This window comes from Danio aesculapii, chromosome 11 (assembly GCF_903798145.1).
Source record: "Danio aesculapii chromosome 11, fDanAes4.1, whole genome shotgun sequence".
Taxonomy (NCBI): domain Eukaryota; kingdom Metazoa; phylum Chordata; class Actinopteri; order Cypriniformes; family Danionidae; genus Danio; species Danio aesculapii.
In genome coordinates this window covers 29,047,646-29,068,475 of record NC_079445.1, presented here as the reverse complement: position 1 = coordinate 29,068,475, position 20,830 = coordinate 29,047,646, and the positions used below count along the sequence as shown (strand labels likewise).

The 20,830-nt window shown below is 34.9% G+C and overlaps 1 protein-coding gene across 2 annotated transcripts in view; it reads left to right on the top strand.

Moving 5' to 3' along the window:
• Positions 1-20,830, top strand: part of igsf21a (immunoglobin superfamily, member 21a) — a 473,697-nt gene that overhangs the window by 386,486 nt on the left and 66,381 nt on the right. For both annotated transcript variants that reach the window (XM_056467746.1, XM_056467745.1), the window contains exon 5: positions 20,120-20,235. In XM_056467746.1, coding sequence (XP_056323721.1) covers positions 20,120-20,235 — 116 coding nt within the window. The remainder of the gene's footprint in view (positions 1-20,119; positions 20,236-20,830) is intronic.

Below are 20,830 nucleotides of genomic sequence, written 5' to 3'. Positions count from 1 at the left end.
GCATCCCAGTTATTTTTAACATGTACATATAAAATCTGATCAAATATATTTTTGAATTTGGGTATTTCCCACATGTATTTAAATCTGTGGGTGACACAGTGGTGCAGTTAGTGCTGTCACCTAAAAGCAAGAAGGTTGCTGGTTCGAGCCCTTACTGGGTCAGTTGGCATTTCTGTGTGAAGTTTGCATGTTCTCCTCGCGTTCACGTGGGTTTCCTTCGGAGGGTCCGGTTTCATGTTCAAAGACATGCACTATAGGTGAATTGGGTAAGCTAAATTGTCCGTAGTGTATATGTGTATATCCTGGTCTTCCACATTGGGGGTTCTTCAATATGTGTAACTTCAATATGAACGGCTCTGGGAGTAAGTAAGTTTGTATTGGTAAAATCATGTCTGGATCATGACATTGAATCTTGACTTAACTACACTGTTCCTATTTACTGTGACCTTTTATGTGAAGCTGCTTTGACACAATCTACATTGTATAAGCGCTATACAAATAAAGGTGAATTGAATTGAATTGAATTGAATGATAGTTTTGCAGTTTAGATCATGACTTCACAAAATTTTAGGAATTTTAACCTTTTTTTCACAAAATCTATTTGAAAGAGTGAAGTTCACGCACAGAAATATAGGTGCACAAACTTCACTGTAGAGTGGCACCTTTTCAAACCTTTTCTTCCTATTATTATTAAGCAGTCACAAGATAATCACAAATAAGCATACCATATACAATAAATATACTCACCCGATATTTTCTCTTTTTCTGGCTATTTTTTGTAAACCCTAGAGATGGCTGTGCTTGAAAATACCTGTAGATCAGCAGTTTCTGAAATACTCAGGCCAACCTGTCTGGCACCGACTACCTCATTTAAATCCGAAGTCATTTAAATCACCTTTCTTCCCCATTCTGATGCTTGGTTTGAACTGCAGTAAATCATCTGGACCATGTCTACATGGCTTAATGCTTTGAGTTGCTGCCATGTGATTGGCTGATTAGAAATTTGCATTAACAAGCAGTTGGACAGGTGTACCTAACATACCTGTCAATAGCTAACATATAATAATAAGTTGTCGGTGAGTGTATTCCCTCATGGTGAAGTGGATTTGTAGTACATGGATAAGCCTGTGTTGATAGTTTAATTGATTGATATCAGGAAGTAACATACCTTGGAATTTTATTATAGAGATCAATCAACCAATCAGAATCAAGTATTCCAGAAAACTGTGTACTAATATGGACACTTTAGGTGCAAACGTGTACTTTTTGAAAATGTACTGTGCCAGTAGATCCATCTATTTCCATGCACATTTTGGAATATCACAAAAAAGTGTAACTGTTCCAGATCTCTGAACTCACAAACATTGTCATACCTAATAGTTTCTTACCTAATGGACTGGACTGAACTTAAACCTGAATGAGTTGTAACTTATAAGCGCTCTTAAAATGGGACCTATTATGACCCTTTTTACAATATGTAAAATAAGTTTCTGATGTCCCTAGAGTGTGTATGTGAAGTTTCCAACATTGGCTCAATCTGAAAACATTTCTGGAGATCGCAAATTATGTAGCCAGAAGCACGTTTGGCTCCATTTAATTTTTAAAATGAATGCTACGGGGCGGTATGACGCCGTTCCTTATCGCACTCACCAGCTGACCGCTTACCGGCTTTCCCGCTGTTACCAGTTTGTCCAGTTAGCTGGCCATGTACATCAGCGGACTTGAGATACAGAGAGGAGTTGACTACAACGACAGGGTTCAAGTCTGGTGAAGAACAGTTCCAGAAAGCGGGTAAGACAATCGAGTCAATCTGTGCTTTTGAAAACACTATTGGTTAGGTTTAGGGAGGGAGGAGGGTGGGTCAGTCGATCATTCTGTCAGTCAGTCAGTCAACGGTGGCCTCTGGTAGATTTGCGCAAGAACAACAGGCACAAATGGCACTTGCGAGAGAAATTTGAGATCTCAAAAAGCGTACACAGCGACCTCTGGTGGATTCGCGAAAACAAAAACTGCAAAAAAACGGAGCTCCTAGGACTTATCCAGACATGGATATAGAGGTACGTTTTCAGGATGAGCCTGGGTTGGAAGTTTCAGCTCAGAATACCCCACAAATAATTTTTATAACTTTTAAACTGCCCCTTTTAGTCTTTGACCCTAATTATGCCATTTTGGTGACTGTCGCTTTAAATTCAAAAGAGATTGTGTTCAGCCTCATTTCCAAAAGGGGTGAAGCTACAAATGCCTATGTGTCTGCACAGTGGCTGATTTAAAAACAAGACTAATGTTATGTGCTAAGGAGGGAGAGATTGTCACTAATGGGCACGGCTTTCCCCATCTGATGACATGACAAAGGGAGAATGACAATCAAAGTGTTTTCGCAGACTTTTTCATGAAGTGTGACTATAACAAATAGATTTAATAAATGTTTACCATTAGAAGCTGGTTATATTCATACACTGTTGCCACACAATTACATTTAAACATCTTATAAAAGGGATTTTTGCATAATAGGCCCCCTTTAAGGCATTGACTCAATCAGGAAGGTTTTTCTTTAATCAAATGCGTCAGCAGTTTTGTGTTATTATCTGTCATTACCTTCATTGTGCTCCTATTAAAACTGTTGATAAACAGCTTGATGAAGCCTATTTAGACACTATTCTGTTGTAGTCGGTGTCAAATGCCTGAAGGCCTCTACAAACACTGGCTGATTAGACTCAGGATGCAAAATAGGGCTCGCCACAAAAAATAATAATAATGCACCTAAATAATCCATTTGGAAAGTTATGAATAAATGACTTTCCCTGAAAAAGAGACAGCTTTGACCGATGTCCCCTGTGTTTTGACCGAGAACACCAACAGATCTTAGTAACAGATGTGAGAGTAGGGCGAGAGGGGATGTGGACCCCTCCACCCCCGGTCTGTCTCAGAGGACCACTGAATCCTTTAATTATCAGGCCAATGAGATGTGTCTACTGGGGACTGTCTACTAAATGTGAGCCCTTGTTCCACAAATAGAGAAAAAAAAAGGAGCATTTGCTGTTATTTTTTTTTAAAGAGGGCAAAGTAAGTGTGCTTCAGGCTATATTGAAAAAGGAATATGGCTGCTGCTGTTGGGAGTAAGAGGAATGGCTCAACGGTGTGGCGGGTGAAAGGAGAAAAGTGGTTCACACAGATTTTTTTAGTGGGGAGTTGGAATCATAGTGACGGAGTGGTGAATCATCTTTTTAAGGAGACTTGAAATTCTTTAAAGCACTTAAGAGGCACTTGGTCCAGAGTCTATCATCTTAGTGGGGTTCCTTTCTGGTGGAGTATTTTTGGTTTATTTATTATGCTTTAGAAAACTGAACATTTTTCATGACTGGCTTTCATGATGTAACTTCTAAAATAAAATGAGTAATTTCTGAGCAGTTACCAAATGAATTTTAAAGAAAAATAACTTGCTGTTAAAGGAAAAATTGCTCAAATGAACTATGGAATTAAAGGGATAGTTCTCCAAAAAATGAACAGTATGTCATTATTTACTCACTCTTTACTTGTTCCAAACCTGTTTGACTTTGTTTTTTTCTGTTGAACACAAAAGGAGATATTTTGAATAAAGCTTGACGCCTGTAACCATGGAAATCAATGATTGCAGGTTTTCAGTTTTCTTTAAAATATCTTCTATAGAGTTCAATGTTAGTATACTATTGTTATATTATTATTATTAAATTCTAATATAATATTGTTAAATTTGGCAGATGGTGGCGCAGTAGGTAGCACAATCACCTCACAGCAAGATAGTCACTGATTTAAGCCCCGGCTGGGTCAGATGAAATTTTTGTGTGGAGTTTGCATGTTCTCCGTATGTTTGCGTGGGTTTCCTCCAGGTGCTCTGGTTTCCCCCACCAGTCCAAAAACATGTGGTATAGGTGAATTGGGTAAGCTAAATTGTCTGTGGTGTATGTGTGTGAATCAGTGTGTATGGATGTTTCCCAGTGATGGGTTGCATCTGGAAGGGCATCCGCTGAATAAAACATATGCTGGTTAAGTTGGCGGTTCATTCACTCCAGATTATAGGGACAAAGCCGAAAAGAAAATTAATGAATGAATGATATTGTTAAATGAGTTTAAAACCATAACTGTGGAGAATAAGTCTTATCACAAGCAATTCTGACACTGTTACTAACACAATATGTGAAATTTGTGAAATTGTGTGTAGGACTGATATTGGAAAAATCGAACATGCTATAATATATAAACTTGCTATAATTTTTTTTATTCCGCAATATACACAATTTCACCAGATTACTTATTATCTCTATTTAGAAAGAATTTAAAATGTTTAATAATGTCTGGGATGATTCTGCAGTGGGAGCACATCTCTATAAAATCTAATAAACAATCTTAAAAACAATAAAGAATAAGATACAGATAAAATGAACAGTGTTTTATCTTTTTTTTTTACTCTAACAGTATTTAGGTACAGTAATTGGAAAATAAAAATTATTCCATAAAGTTACTCTTTATTAAAGTTAGATAAACAAATATTACTTACAAATAGTAAACAAATAGTAAAATTTCTTATGCATCAAGGTTTTTAAAATTATTATACAATCACAATCCTCAAAAATACGTGCAACTGATAAATTACAATACAAACACAACATTGCAGATCCTGCAATGTGACTATTGCGAATGATCACATTGCGAAATTGATGCTGAAATGATATATTGTGAAGCCCTATTTGTGTGTATTATATGCTGTATGTGTGTGTGTGTGTGTGTGTGTGTGTTAGTTATGTTAAAATAATGTCCTCATGTTTTAGTTAAGAGCTACACAGGGCCATTCATATGTAAATGTAAGCCTCTTTTTCTCAAAATCAAAATTATATTTACTCTTATTTTTTCAATACAGCAAATTAATGGTACTTTAGGCTATCATGATGCAAAAAGAATATGACTGCTTGTATTAGGATGAATGTATCGAGTAGAGAAATGGCTCACACACTTTTTCAGTCAGGGAAAAAAAGGGGTTGGAAATATAAAATATATTGTATGCGCTTTTATAAGGAAATATGAAATACTTTAAAGTGCTTAAGAGGTACACGGTCCAAAGTCAGCATCTTAGCGGGGATCCTGAACATTCCTTCCCAGTGGCATATTTTTCCTTTATTTACTATGCTCAAGAATACTGACTGGATTTCCTTAAGTAACTTCTAAAAAGTATGTCATTTTCTGTGCAAGACTTTTTCTTGCTATTAGTTGGTTAAACAGGTTGCTCCGCCCTCAACTCATTTCATTGGTTCACAGTTGCTACATGAAGCTGACTGAAATGTTCACCAAACAGAGCAATGTTTTGATAGTCTGGCACAGTTTACAGTTTTTGAAGAAACTGACTACAAATGGTTTACTTAAAAGAATATTTAACAGTTAAAGGACTGAAAATTCCTAAAGGACACCAGTGATTTATTTAAAAGTGGCCCGTTATGGTTCTTGGACTATATTTCAGTATGTCTGAAGTAACAACATTCATTATCTGTCCCATAAAACTTCACAAGTGAGTAGTGATTTATGAATGAATTATTTATTTGACACAAATATGTTTCAGCTAAGCCTTTTGTACATGAATTGGAATGAAACAATTAATACACGCTTTAAATGAAGATTAGTTGTATGTAACGTTACATAAATTTAGTTTTGCTACTCGCTAAGTCGGCTTTAACAGCTGCCAGATCGAAACGCCTAAACTAAGTTTGGTTATGAGTTTTGTTGTCAAATGGTTTACTTAAAATTTCACCTAAAAATTAACAGTTTAAGAACTAATGATTCATAAAGGACACCAATTATTTATTTAAAAGTTTCCCATTATGATTCTTGCACTATATTTCAGTACTTCTGAAGTAATAAACATAATTATCTCTCCCATGCATAAACTTCAAAAGTGAGTATAGTGATTAATGAATGAATTACTCATTTGACACAATTATGTTTCGGCTAAAACTTTTGTACGTGAATAGGAATGATTCACTTCTCGATCCAGTTGAAACAATTAATACTCGCTTAAAATTAAGATTTTGTTGTATGTAACATAATATGAATTTAGTTTTGCTACTCATTCAGTCGGCTTTAACAGCTGCTATATCAAAATTCCCAAACTGACTTTGGTTTTGCGTTCTGTTGTCAACATGTCCTGCTGTTCAGATTTGAGTTTACAGTAGCAGAGTGCCATTCACATATAATAACTCATGTTGAGAGCCACGTAGGAACAACTATATCTGCCAACCATTCAATCAATCAGATTTACTGAGGATTTTTTAAGGCTTCATTTCAGTGTTAGCGGCAGGTTTAGGGGACGCATGCAGTAAAACCAAAAAAGATTTACCTCATGGTTTGTGAGGAGATCAGTGAAGCGATAATGTTGATTTTTTTTTTATGTTATAGACACCACAACAAACCTATAGATTTATAGTTACTTTTCTAATATACAGTATATATGCTGCATATATGTTTTCTTTCCAATTCATGTCTTTCTTCTGTGCAGCAATTGTTTGCAACAGGAATAAAATTGAGTGTGGTCACAAAAGCAGTGATTATTTTCAAACTTGATCATTTGAAAACAAAATGACTCCTCTGGTAAACATTCAATCTTGTTTTTTTTTTTTTTTTGGTAATATATAATTTTTTTCTTTGACAGTGACTGTGAAACTTGACAAAATAATACAGAATGTTCACTGATGGGAGACAAGCATTGTGTGACGAAGCTGTCAAAAGTGACCTCTTCTTCAAACATCTGATTTCTGTTTTCTGTATCAGTGCACAACATTTATAAAAAAAAAAACACTCAGAAAGCTTGATAGTGTAATCAAATTGAGTGTGAAAACCTATAATTCCATTGCATCTAGCAACATTCCTAATCCGATAAAGGATTAAACAAGATATTGTTGTGTGCCAAGCATGGCAGCCATAGCGTTTAATCGTTTCAAACATTCCATCAAGGATTATTCCAATGTCTTGTTTTTGTAGATTTCCCTACTGACAACAGCTCTGATTAGTTTTAAATACTTCAATGCAACAGTAGAGCTGAGATGAGGTGTGCGATAAACCCCCAGACTGCCTTTGTAGCTCATTATGAGTGTACCTTATTATTGTTTATTGATAACATCACATTTTCTGAGTATCTTTACGCATACGCTGAGTCAAGTGTCTTTACCCATACACTGTTAGAAGCACTCATATGTACAGTATATATACTGTATATATATATATATATATATATATATATATATATATATATATATATGAGCAATATCACAGTCATAGCAGTGTGATGTGGCTGTATATCGGCACTGGTGGGAGGCGTGCCTTGGTGTCCGATATACAGTGACGATATACAGCCATATCACACTGCTAAGAGTGTGATATTGCGTTTATAAAACAGTTCAACGGCATAATCGTGTATATAAAAATAAAAATAAAACACAGACTGTTTAAAAATTGTTTAAAAACCCTTTATGTATGAGGAACTACTTTCTTTCGCCATTAATTTACATCTGCAGCTGATGTCAGAACAGTAAAAACCGTTGCTAATTCACGTCACTTTAGAGCTAGAATTTGAATGATTCTCTAGTGAAACATTCATGTCGAAAGTGATGACAAAACAGGTGATTTTTCTCACATTTTAAGATTATAAGTCTGAACGGCATGAAATGTCAGTCTATAGAGATTTCCCAGTATTTCTCTGTTCCAATCGGGATATCACACTAATTAACCCTGAAAAAAAAGCAGTGCAATCACTATCAGATTGTTGTTGTGTTTGTGATAAGGAAAAACGCTAAACACATGCGGGCATTTCTTCTTTCTATCTGTTTACTGAACTAGTCTGCAGTAATGAAAACAGAAGACTCAGTAACCCATTCGACAAAGAGTGGCCAAAACAAAATACACACATTCCTGATATGAGAGTCCCATCTCACACTCAATAAACTACAATTGAATAGTATAAATACAGCACTACAACATACAAAAGAGAGAGATCGAATATCACTTACCTGTTTAATAATGATTTGATCAGCTGTAGTTTGAATTATGCTGTTTTTAGCTTATTATGCAGCCTCTGTTGCCGCTCTGTCAAACAAATTCTGTCTTTGAAATTAAAATTATTTAAAATTGGCACTATCCTTATAATTAAACTGCATAGTTGCAATCTAAACAACTACGTTCTCGACTAAAAAAGCCTTAAGAGTACATTATAAGCAGCATTATTTGTTAAACTGAAGAGTGTCCTCTGCTTGTCGCTGTATGTGGGTGGAGTAATATACAAGGGTGAAGGGTTAAGAGGCTGGACGAGTGCTGTTACTGGCAGAATATTGCACGGCTATCAGCCAATCAGATTCAAGAACCAGACTGAACTGTTGTGAGTGTGTATATATATATATATATATAAACTAATATGAAGTATATAGAGTAGTCTATCAGTGTCAACAGTGATTCTCTTTGGAAACTTGGCTTTGCACCAGTAGATGTAGCAAATGAATTATGAGTGAGTCAGTGAATCATTTTTTCAAGAAAATGCTGATTTATTGAGGAATCAGATGAATGATTTTGTAACTTAGTCAGCTGAATCATTATTCCAACTAATTCATTCAAAAAGAATAAAAAGGGACCCTTTTCACATATCATAGTTGGGTAAGCTTAGAATGAAATAGCGCATTGAATGGAAGAGTACAAAATTTTTTTTTTTTTTTTTTTACAATCCTATTTGCTGAAATAATAAAATAAAAACTCCATGATGGTGTTATCAAGACTTTCAAAGAAAGAAAAAAATAGTGTGAGACTGATAACTAGCTAGAAGAGAGAACAACATCAAATTTACTGTTCTTCTCCATAAACGCTGAATTAAAAACATCTTTATTCTTTAATAAAGAGTCTAATTCTTTTTGTGTGATTTGATGCTAAGATTATATACTACATACATAAATACATATAAATGTTCATACGTTTAAAAAAAAATCTAAATGTTAAAAACTTTCAAAAGATTTATGAAGCTGATGACAATTAAACACATCATGACAGACTTGTGAAAAGGGTCCAGTGAATTCAAAAGTTGCAAATAACCATAAATTAATATAGCATAAATAGCAAAGCTGAGTTAAGTCTGTCTTTATGAGTGAGCCATTGAATTATTCCACCAATTTGTGATAAAAAAATGCTCATTCGTTCAGGAGCAAAACAGCTCTTTTTTACTTTTTAGTTCAGAAACAGATTTATTCAGGAACTGATCATCATCTTAGTTTGTTGTTTATTTGTCTAAATTTACATTTACATTTAGTCATTTAGCAGACGCTTTTATCCAAAGCGACTTACAAATGAGGACAAGGAAGCAATTTACACAACTATAAGAGCAGCAGTGAGCAAGTGCTACAGTATAGACAAGTTTCAGGTGTGTAAAGTCTAAGAAGCAAAGCATTAGTAATGTTTTTTGTTTTTTTTTTGAGAGAGAGAGTACAGTTAGTGGTATAGCCAGAGAGGCAGTTACAGATTAGGAAGGAAAGTGGAGACTAAATAGTTGAGTTTTTAGTCGTTTCTTGAAGACAGCAAGTGACTCTGCTGTTCTGATGCAGTTAGGGAGTTCATTCCACCAACTGGGCAGATTGAATGCGAGAGTTCGAGAAAGTGATTTCTTCCCTCTTAGGGATGGAACAACGAGGCGACGTTCATTCACAGAAGGCAAGTTTCTGGAGGGCACATAAATCTGCAGAAGTGAGAGCAGATAAGAAGGAGCAAAACCAGAGGTTGCTTTGTAAGCAAACATCAGAGCTTTGAATTTGATGCGAGCAGCAACTGGTAGCCAGTGCAAACGGGTGAGTAGCGGAGTGACATGTGCTCTTTTGGGTTCATCAAAGACCACTCGTGCTGCTGCATTCTGAAGCAGCTGAAGAGGTTTGAAAGAATTAGCTGGAAGCCCGGCTAGTAGAGCGTTGCAATAGTCCAGTTTGGAGAGAACAAGAGCTATAATTAATAAGCAATTTATAATAAATAATAATAATAATAATAATATTTTTAACTTATAATTATAAGCAATTGCTTATTAACAGTTTAAACTGCTGTACAAAAGCAAAAACTATTTAAATTACATACAGATTTTACATCAGATTGTACTTGAATGAGTTTGTCTTTATCATTAAATTAACATTAGGAATCTCCAGCAATGTAGAGTAAAACTTGAGAGTACACCAAAACAGTCTGAAATTAGACCTGTCATCACAGCGGGAGAGGATTAATTACAATTACCTTAGCACAGTAGGCTAATCATATCCGTAATTATTTTATAGTCAACCTCACTATCCTATTGCCGTCAAATCTCAAAATAATTAAGTATTTGATTATCAGGTAGAATTTAGTTATTGCGGTAAGTAGAGATCTAATCCATCTTATTCGGATGATACAGGCACTAGATTTTACTCTCTGGCATCGGTTTGTATCGGTATGCTTGGCTCATTTGGCGAAGCAGTTGTGAGAGCACATGGTTAATTAGCCTTGACTAGCCACAGCTATAAACAGACACCGTGGAGTCTCATCCATCAAGACCACTGTGAGCATTTAACAAACAGAACATTTAACATTCTCTTTCATGGCTTTGGGATGCCATCAATTCAGGCCCAGCGTTCTGGGTCTCGGCTGTGCGTGCAGGTGCGTATTATTGTCCCATCCGCAATATCAAGTGACAGCATATCATTCTCCAATTTAGGACAAGTCTCAGTTTCCCAGAGAGCTAATAGTGTTCGCTAAGGTTAATTTCCTTCCATACATCTGCCATCAATAAGCAATTAGAGGGTGAGGAAACAAAAGGCGCCCGAACCTTTACACATTGCTCCATCCCTTTTGTTTTAATCAATTAATTTCAATTGCACATTTATTGAAGAGTGACGCATGGATTTAGACCTAAAGTGACACTTAGAAGAAGAAAAAAAATGTATTACCCTTGGCTGATGCTCTGTCTTTTTTTTTTCTTCCTACGCCTGTTTAGTATGCAAGCGTTATTGATCAAGTGATTCACAGCAGATGTCCTGAAGGGCTCTTTTTTTAAAGGAATAGTTCATCCAAAATATTTAAATAACGTCACGTGACTTTTTTTAGAGAGCTCAAAAGGTGACTTTTGAACAATGTCCTTGCTTTTCTGTTCACTATGATGAAAGTGAACAAGAACCATTGTCAATCTCCAATATGGCAAGCATGTCCCATTAAAGTGCTGTATTACAAGTGTTCTGGAGCTATTTTGGGGAAGAAATCAACTAAAAATGAATCTTTTATTTTTGGTTCACATTCTCAAACTCATGATAAATATATTTTGTTGGATTCAGTTGACAAAGAAACTTCTGAATGATTCTTTAACCCATCAAAGTGATTTGATTCTGTGCTCACTTCACTGATCTGCTGGCAGTGGTTTACAGCTCACTGAAAGGGAAAATGATCAGGGAATAACAGCATTCTCAGTCTGTTTATACCTTGAGGTTATAAAATGGCTTTCAAACACTTGAAATATAGTTCACAAGTCATGTATGGGTCAAAGACGAGCTGTCCTCTTTCAATGTCCACATCAGTTTCAATCCATAAAACTGATTTCATTTATATACACTCGCCGGCCACTTTATTAGGTACACCTTACTAGTACCGGGTTGGACCCCCTTTTGCCTTCAGAAATGCCTTTTCTTTGTGCATAGATTCATCAAGGGACTGAAAATATTCTTTTGGTCAATATTGACGTAATAGCATTATGCAGTTCCTGCAGATTTGTCGGCTACACCTCCATAATGCGAATCTCCCGTTCCACCACATGCCAAAGATGCTTTATTGATTAGGTGATTCGTGCTTTATGATTTGGGGCGTTATTCTGCTGGAAGTAGCCATCAGAAGATGGGTACACTGTGGTGTGGGATGGACATAGTCAACAACTCAGGTAGGCCGTGGTGTTGACACAATGCTCAATTGGAACTAATGGGCCCAAAGTGTGCCAAGAAAGTGCTTCACACCCATTCTGATGGTCGGTTTGAACTGCAGCCTATGTAAACTCTGGCCACCCCTGTATTGCCACCACTGTGTAAACTCTGGCCACCCCCTCTGGCCACTCCAATATGACTTTGCTGTTGACATTATTAATTTAAATGTACTTACGTAAATTCACAATATTTCAATAAATAAATAAATAGCAGCCACTAAATTATTGTGAATTGATTGGTGCCACTGACGTAGCTGATTCACATCCCTGGGCCCCCCTCCCCGATCGTCGTTGACAGCACGCACACACCAATGGCAATTTATTATTTACCTTAAGTGCGTGTGTGTGTGTGTGTGTGTGTATATAGTAATGACTTTTGTTCATTTGTTTGTTATATTAATTAATTCATTATTTTTCATTAATTTTAGACATGGCATATATCGTATGCTGTGCAATAAAAGTATGTAAAAATGACTCAAAAGTTATTTAAATATATGAAAAGTGTTTTTAAATTAAATATTGATTTTTTTTATTTTATTGAATTTGAATTTATTGATTTTAGGAATAAATTGCAATATTTCAAGAGTATTTAATTAAATGAATTAAAACCCACATTATTTCATTTACCAGAAACAAAAATATAACATCACACTGAATTCATTTTTTGTATGTGCGTGCGTGCGTGCGTGCTTGCGTGCTTGCGTGCTTGCGTGCTTGCGTGCTTGCGTGCGTGCGTGCGTGCGTGCGTGCGTGCGTGCGTGCATGCGTGCCACCCCAAGATTTGGTGCGGCCTCTTCTGGCCACGCCTGAGAAAATTTTCTGGGGGCGCCACTGACTGCAGCAGATCGTCTTGACTATGTCTACATGCCTAAATTCATTGATTTGCTGCCATGTGATTGGCTGATTAGAAATTAGCATTAACGAGCAGTTGGACAGGTGTACCTTATAATGTGGCTGGTGAATGTATATATAAGTGCAAGCTAGCACTTTAAAGTTTCAAATAAATATAGTCAAAATAAAATGTCAAACTGTGTGAAACAATATCCTTATTCTGACCTGTTCTTAATAAAATATAACACACAGTTTGTTTATTTATTTTTTTAAACTATTACATATTTTTGCTGACTGTTGGGTTAAAGAGTGGTAAGCATTTAATTTATAATTCATTAATTTAATTACAGCCTACATTGTGATCTTTAAATATCAAAAGACTCCATTAATGTCATGAAATGATTCTTCTTCTCAGTACTCCAAAATGTTTTTGTTATATAAACTATTGTTACGCTGAATGACATTTTAGTGGGTGTCTTCTCTAAATCATTTTGTTTTCACACTTGAAACCCCTTTTCGTCTTTGACCCATATACCACTTTTAGTTTAGTTTTGCTGTGCTTTTGTGTCCTTTTTGAAGCTTGAATGCTAATTGCATGGTAGAAAGCGACCTTTCCTTCTGTCTTTTGTGTTCCACAGAAGAAAGAAAGAAAGTCATACGTGTTTGGAATGACATAAGGGTGAATAAATGATGACACAACTTTCGTTTTGGGATGAACTAACCCTCTAATCCTCTGCTGATATCGCATGCCTTTTGTCATCCTTTCAACATGCCAGCAAACGCGAGACAGGTCCAAACTGAGCAGAAGCAACATCCAATTGTCTCAGCAGGGTGTAAAAGGGAATTTGCAGGAAGTGTTTTATGTGATAATGCAGCTGCCTGAATAGTCAATGCCCACCTACGCTGGCGCCTTGACAGAGGATCATAAATCGCTCAGTGCTTGTAAAAAATGCAGATGTGATAAACCCCCACGCCCCTTTTCATCCCAGAACAGCTGATAAAGTCAGCTCGTTCCAGCTGACAGGTAGGATTAAGTAAAGGCTATTTAAACGGAGTGCTCGGAAGGGCTTTGTTTTGAGTTTCCAAGTGTCACATCCTTTCTAAGTTAAGTACCAGGTAGTGTTGGGTGCCAAATGCATACTTTTAAACCGACACAAGTGCCTAAACAGTGCCTGAACCAACACTCAGAAAGAGCTACAAAATGGTGGATGACATAGATTTTTTTATTTAACAAAATTGACACTTGTTAACACTTTTTTTAGTTTAAGTATCAATTCTCAGTATTATCTTATGGCTTGTTACCTGCATATTTTTAATATATTGGCTATTAATTTGTACTTATAAAACACATATTCTGCATAATCTCCTTGTATCTACCAATAGCTAAACACAACTAATAATTAAAAAAATAACATTAGTAAAATAAGAAAGTTAGGATTTTATAGAGCTAAAAGTCACTGTTAATGGGTTGCTAATAGTGAAAATTTTACCTTAAAATAAAGTGTGACCCAATTGTTTTATTTGGACAGTATATTAAAAGTTTCTATAAATACAAAAATATAAGTAAATACAAAACAACACATTTAAGGTTATTGCATACTGAATCTGAAATTTTTGTCCATAATTTTCTTACATTAAAAAATAAATTCTACCTCATGTTGTGTCAATAGTATTGACAAACTGCGTCAGAAAAATTTGTCCATTATAAAAAATCTTAAATCGGGCTCAAATTTTTTTTTTCACTGTTTCACATCCGAAAATGCGTTTGAGAGGTGTTTTGACAGTTCAAAGCCAGTTTAAAATACAGAATGTCATCATTTGATCAACACAGATAATTTTATGACAAACACAGTGCATAAATTATTATAAAGACAGAATGAGGCAGACCAAAAAAATACGAAATAGGAAAAAGGAAAATTTCAGACTTCAGTGTGCAAAGACCTTTAAATTAATTCACAATAAATCGTAAACCACCAAGTCAAACTACCATATTTTAGCACTCAATAGCATTTACAGTACTAATAGTCAAAGTAGTCTGTCATTTATGGTATGCTACTACAAAACATATTCACATTTCAACAATTCTTTTGCAGAAGTATGACCATACTAGACTCAGATTTGCAAAATATGGCATTTCTTTTGTTTTACTTCACGTGATGAGATTCTTTATAACAATGTCATATACAGTGCATTGTTATAAGCCTGCCATTGTGCCTTCTCTGTGCTTCTTCACAAAAGTTATGATTGCTACACATTAAAACTCAAAAAATTAAGGTAACTCACACCATTTGAGGAAACCAATTCCAACAAACGATTTAAGTTAAAAAACTAATGCTAATGAGTACTGTGAATTTAATCCATTTGAGTAAATGAAGCAATTGGAGCACAGTAAAAACTAATAAATGAAGAGAACTCAAACCAACTGAGTACTGTAAAGCCCAATAAATTAAGGCAACTCAAACCGTTTGAGGAAACCAATTGTAACAAACCATTTGAGTTAAGAAACTAAAAGTACTGTAAAATTACTCCATTTAAGTTAAGTAATGAGGTATTTAATTAACTCATTACCTTCAACACTGAGTTCAAAACTCTTTCAAATGAGTGGAGTTAACTTTCAGTAAATTTTGAGTTAGCTACACTGATTTCATTTGATAAAGTTGACTGTTGGATTTTACACACTGTGAAAAATGGCCGTGATTTCAACGGTAAAAAAACTGTTAAAATGCTACAGTAAAAATGACATTACTGTAAAATAAGAAATTACTTTTACTGTTTGTACCGTATTTTTTACGGTAAAATACTGCTGTTTTTTACAGCTGCTGTTTTTTTACTGTAAATTTTACGGATTTATTTTTTTACAGTGCAGTGTAAAATAATGTATTTGCACTCATTTAAATTATAGTAGCTGATATCCATTTTTGATACCCATTTGTAAACTTGTCAAGTCTATGGTTATTGCCTACACTGTAAAAAGTAAATCCGTAAAATTTACAGTAAAAAAATGCCAGCTGTGGTTGCCAGTATTTCACTATTTAAAATACGGTACAAACCGTAAAAGTAATTTCTCATTTTTACAGTAAATTAACGTATTTCAATAATTTATAGATGTAATATGTTTGTATTTTGAATTACCAACATCACATCTTTTGTTACACAGATAGACACGTTAACACATCCATATGCAGGTGGTGATGAGAAAGTTACATAATGAACCAGTGCTCATCACAAACAGCTTTTCCCACAAGTAGAAAAGCGTATCAGTGTATAGAAGGTGCTCAGTGTCATTCACACATCTACTAAACACCAGTACGGTAACACGCATAAAATTAAAGTCATGAAATAAACATTGTTTATCAACATTAGATGTAACATAAATCTCTAATGTACATAACTGATAGGGAAACAACTAAAAAGATCCATAGTAATGTCAACAAAAAGCATAAAAAGTGATGTACCATGCAAGAAATTCTGGGAAAGTCAATTTACAGTTATTCGCAGTATATATTAAGGAAATATACTGTTAACCAAGTTACGTATTTTTACTGTAGCATTTTTACAGTTTTTTACTGTTGAAATCACGGCCATTTTTATAGTGTACTTAGATATTGCTGCTGTATTACTATTCTGTCTCTCTTTTTTAAACTGTGAAACAAACAATGGCTCACTTCAGTGCTGACATCTTGTGCACAAACTAAGATGTGCAAAAACGATTCAAAGCACATATGTGAGCTGCTTATACATCGTATGCGAGGTTAGAAAATTGCACACACACTCTCAGAAATAAAGGCAAATAAAAGAGAGCTGTCACTGGGTGGCTTTTTATGTATTAATATATACACTATTTACACAAGTTGCTAATTTGCATTTTTAAGGTACCAATAAAGACTTTGATTACAGGTACAAATGTGTATCTTTTGAAAAGGTACCAGTGCAGTGGTACAAAGATACAGTGATCACTCTCGAACCTTTATTTCTGGGAGTGTACATTATACAGGTTTAACAATAATTAATATATTAATGCAATACTTAATGATTAAATGGAACCTGTTGATTCTTCATATAAAAAAGCATATTTCCAAACCCCAACAGCCCAGGAATTTAAATGGCACCATAGTAAGGCACAGAAATCTGCATTCTAAATCAGTCACATTGGCACTGTGTTTCAGTATCCAAAGTCCGTCTCCGACTTTGCCATAGATCTCCACAGGTGGTCAAGAAGCTTTTTCAGTGCCATGACATGCTCATATGGTTTCCCGGTGGAGCTTGGCAGGAGTTGGTTGATATTATATGCATAAAGCTTCACACACCGACTTAAACAACTCCGGTTTCACGCACACACACAGCCTTTATGACCGGTGCTTTTTATGTTTCCGATAGCTGCTGGAATGCCGAGCACTGTAACAGCACCCCCAGGACCACACATTTGCGGTTCTGCATCGTAGGTGGTTGTATCTCATTTCACTGCGAGGGGTCAGAGTCTTCGCAGACCGAGAAACCCAGCTCTGAAACTCCCTGTGGCCCAAGCGTGATCCTCTCATCTTCCAGACTTCCGCTTCTTCCTCTTTTGCCTTAAGAGTTCTCTGTATAATACTGCTTTTTTTTACACTCTGAGCTGGCCTATATGATAGATCGGGCTCTCATTGAGAGAATAAAGCTCGGCTGACATGCTCCAAAACCCCCAGCCATGCACCAGTACATCTTCACTTGAAAGTGCATTGGATATACACACCATTTCAGAATCTGTTTCAAAGAGCAAAGAGTGTTAAAGCTGGTATGGAGATTTAGTGTTCAAATGCTTAATAGGGAATAACTATGCATGTCATTATCAAGACGTAGTTCTGAAATGCAGCCCGGGTTGATGGTGAAAGTGTCCCTGAACTAGGACTCACTCTATGATTTTGAAGATGTGGATGGAGTTGCGGAATGAAGGCATCAAAATGAAATTAACTGGATGTCATGGAATGTTCTGGAATTTTAAAATTTATATTCAATAAGTCGCAAGTGTTTTTTTTATTTTATTTTTTATTAATGCTTGAAAAAGAACATACAAAAATACTAAGTAACAATAGTATGACAAATCTTAATACAATACAAGAAAAATAAATAAATTATAAGATTAATACAAAGTACTGAAAACAAACTACAAGGGGCTCAATCTTCAAAAAATGTCTTTAAAAGTTTACATAATTTGAGCTTTTATGATGCATAAGCCTCAAAAAAGTCAAAAGTAGGGCTGTACAATTAATTAAATGTTTTTTTTTAACTAATGAGTAAATGTAAAATACTGTTAGTCAAGCAACTGACATCTTGTCACCTTAGAATTATAAGGTTCTATCTGATTTTTTTTTTTTGCCAAATTGAGTTATTCACATATTCTTATTAAATGACTACTTATTTACATTATGATATGTTTTTTTATAAGTTGTTTACATTTTAAGACTTTTCATTCAGAAACAAAAATAAGTTTTATCTACAAAGTCAAACTCTAACTTGGCTATATAAGGTTCTTTCTGTGAGCCAATCAGCATTTCAATTGTATGCATGAGGACCAGTCAGGATCATCTTTTTTTGTTTTTTCGCCAGTTGACAGCCAGAAAGACTAGAAAGAAACACAAAGTTAGGGTCGACTAAATAATGCTGCACCACACAAAATTGAGAAGAACCCTGAAACTGAAAAGATGTGTGTAAATGTGATGATTTAGAATCATTTTTGGACATTAAGGTTAAATGTTATATTGTTGGATAAAAAACAGTTATTTAAAAAAATGTATATATTAAATGTGAAATGTTTATTTGTGTGTATATGTAGTAAGTGAAACATTTTTTAGTGTTTATTAAACAAATAGTTTGCTCATTGTCTGTTTTCTTTTAAAATCTTTAAATCTGATGTTAAGCCTTTAAGGGCAAATACTTAATTTAATTCATGGGGCAAATAATTCAATAAATATAACTCAATAATTCATATAAAGCATATAATTTAATAAATATGACCATTTCAGTTACATAAAATAAAGACATTTGCACTTGACAAAATATTTATTCTTAATTTGAACAAGAACAAAATATTCACCTTAAAACTTTAAATAAATGTTATAGAAAGCAAAAATTTTACTTCCTCAAACATCAACATATTGTCACAGGACCTTTTTTTAATTATTATTTTTTTTTAAGAATTAGAAGGTTTGCATTTACCCTGTTCATTTTACCCCAATTTGGAAATTGAAGAGAATTTTAATCATTTACATTTAGAGTACTTTTAGGGTCTCTGTCATGTTAATGTATGAAAGAGAACTGTCACGCATACATATTTTTTGCTATATGGAATGCAAAAACTTTGTAGCTCAATATCTCAAACTCGCTTGGAAGCAGATCATTATAGCAGATAGAACCTTATAATTCCAAGGCGATGATTTGTTTTTTCTCTTAAACATCATAAATGTAATACGTTGTAATCCAATGTAATAGATTTGGTTTGCAGTCAAGTCCTCATTTGATAACAGTGCCACACAAAAAAACTCACATGGTGACAACAACAAATGGACACAAAGACGTTATACATTAACATACAAAAGACTCTCTTCAAAAAAATATTAATAAATAAATAAATAAATAATTAAACTCTTCAAGTGTCCAGATCCCCCCCACTCCCCTCCCCGAATCTATACATTGTGAGATATACAAGTCACAGAAACACCTACTTTACTCTACGCCTTGTTTAAAAGTCTAATGTGCTATGAAACTATTTTTGTATCACTTAGTTCTACAGCTTGATACTAAAAACCTGCAACCAGAATGAAGGAGCTGAAACTCTGAGTGTAGGTGATGAAAGTAACTTAAAATTTCATTTGTAATTCTCTTTTCAGCTGCCTGGTGTACAAAACCCCCAGATTGTGTTAGTGACACCCCAGTCAGCTTACTGGACAACTTAACTATCTGTTTTATGTGTTTTTATTCTTAACCGAAAGGTTCCCAAACCATGACACCAAAGTAAAAGATAAAACTGATTCAAGAAAGCAGGGTAAAATAGAATCATCATGTGTTTATCAATATGGAAGTGGTTTAACTTTCTCAAACAGAATAGTCGCTGCTGCCCCTCAATGGAAACATTTTTCATTGCCTTTTCAATAGTTTGAAGGCATTTTCATTGTCTTAAAGAGAAAATGTCTTACAAATTACTCAAACAATCAAAATGTCTGGAACATAATACAAGGGTTAATGAATTGTGATCAAAAAGTTAAGTTTCATGATTGAATTCATTTGAGGAAATATGATCTCTTCAGAAGGTCTAATGAATGTATTTTCTCTCTCCAACAGCTCCACCAAACAACATCTCAGTGCTGGCAGAAAACACTCCAGCACCGTTTAGCCGATATCAGGCCCAAAACCTCACTCTGATCTGCACTGCCAAAGGAGGAAAACCAGCTCCATCGGTGAGTCCCAGCAGTTTCGTGCACAAACACAAAATGAGCATAATTCATTTTATTTTAGTTTATTTTTTAATATGGTGGGGGTGTGGTGGTGGGGGGAGGGGTTGGTGCAAAGGTCAATTTTGGATGTGTCTGCAATTGACAAGATGGCGTTTTTATTTCCTTTATCTATAATATAATTAAGGGAGTTCTGGATTTTTTTTTTACGTTTTGCTGATGTTCAAACTTTCAGGTCAGTGGATTTGCAGCTCATTACAGCATCCATCATCACTAACCAAAAAGCATGCAAACGTGTCAGTAATTCATTGAATTGTTCTTTGATCCCTGGTTTGACAAGATTAATTGCTCCTTTAGATCAGCTTGTGAAAACTGCTGTTTAGGATTCAGTGTTATCGATTTAAGTTTTGTTGACTTGTAATTGAATAAAATAGATTTGGACTCTATTAAAACAATGGAAGATTAGAAGAAACTAAAGAGGCATTTCACATTTCTGTGTCTGTTTCTGACTTACAGTACCTATTTGTTTGCATATAATAAAATATTGTTATACGCACAAATGAAAACAAGACGTTTCAAAATATGATTTTGTGTTTTACAT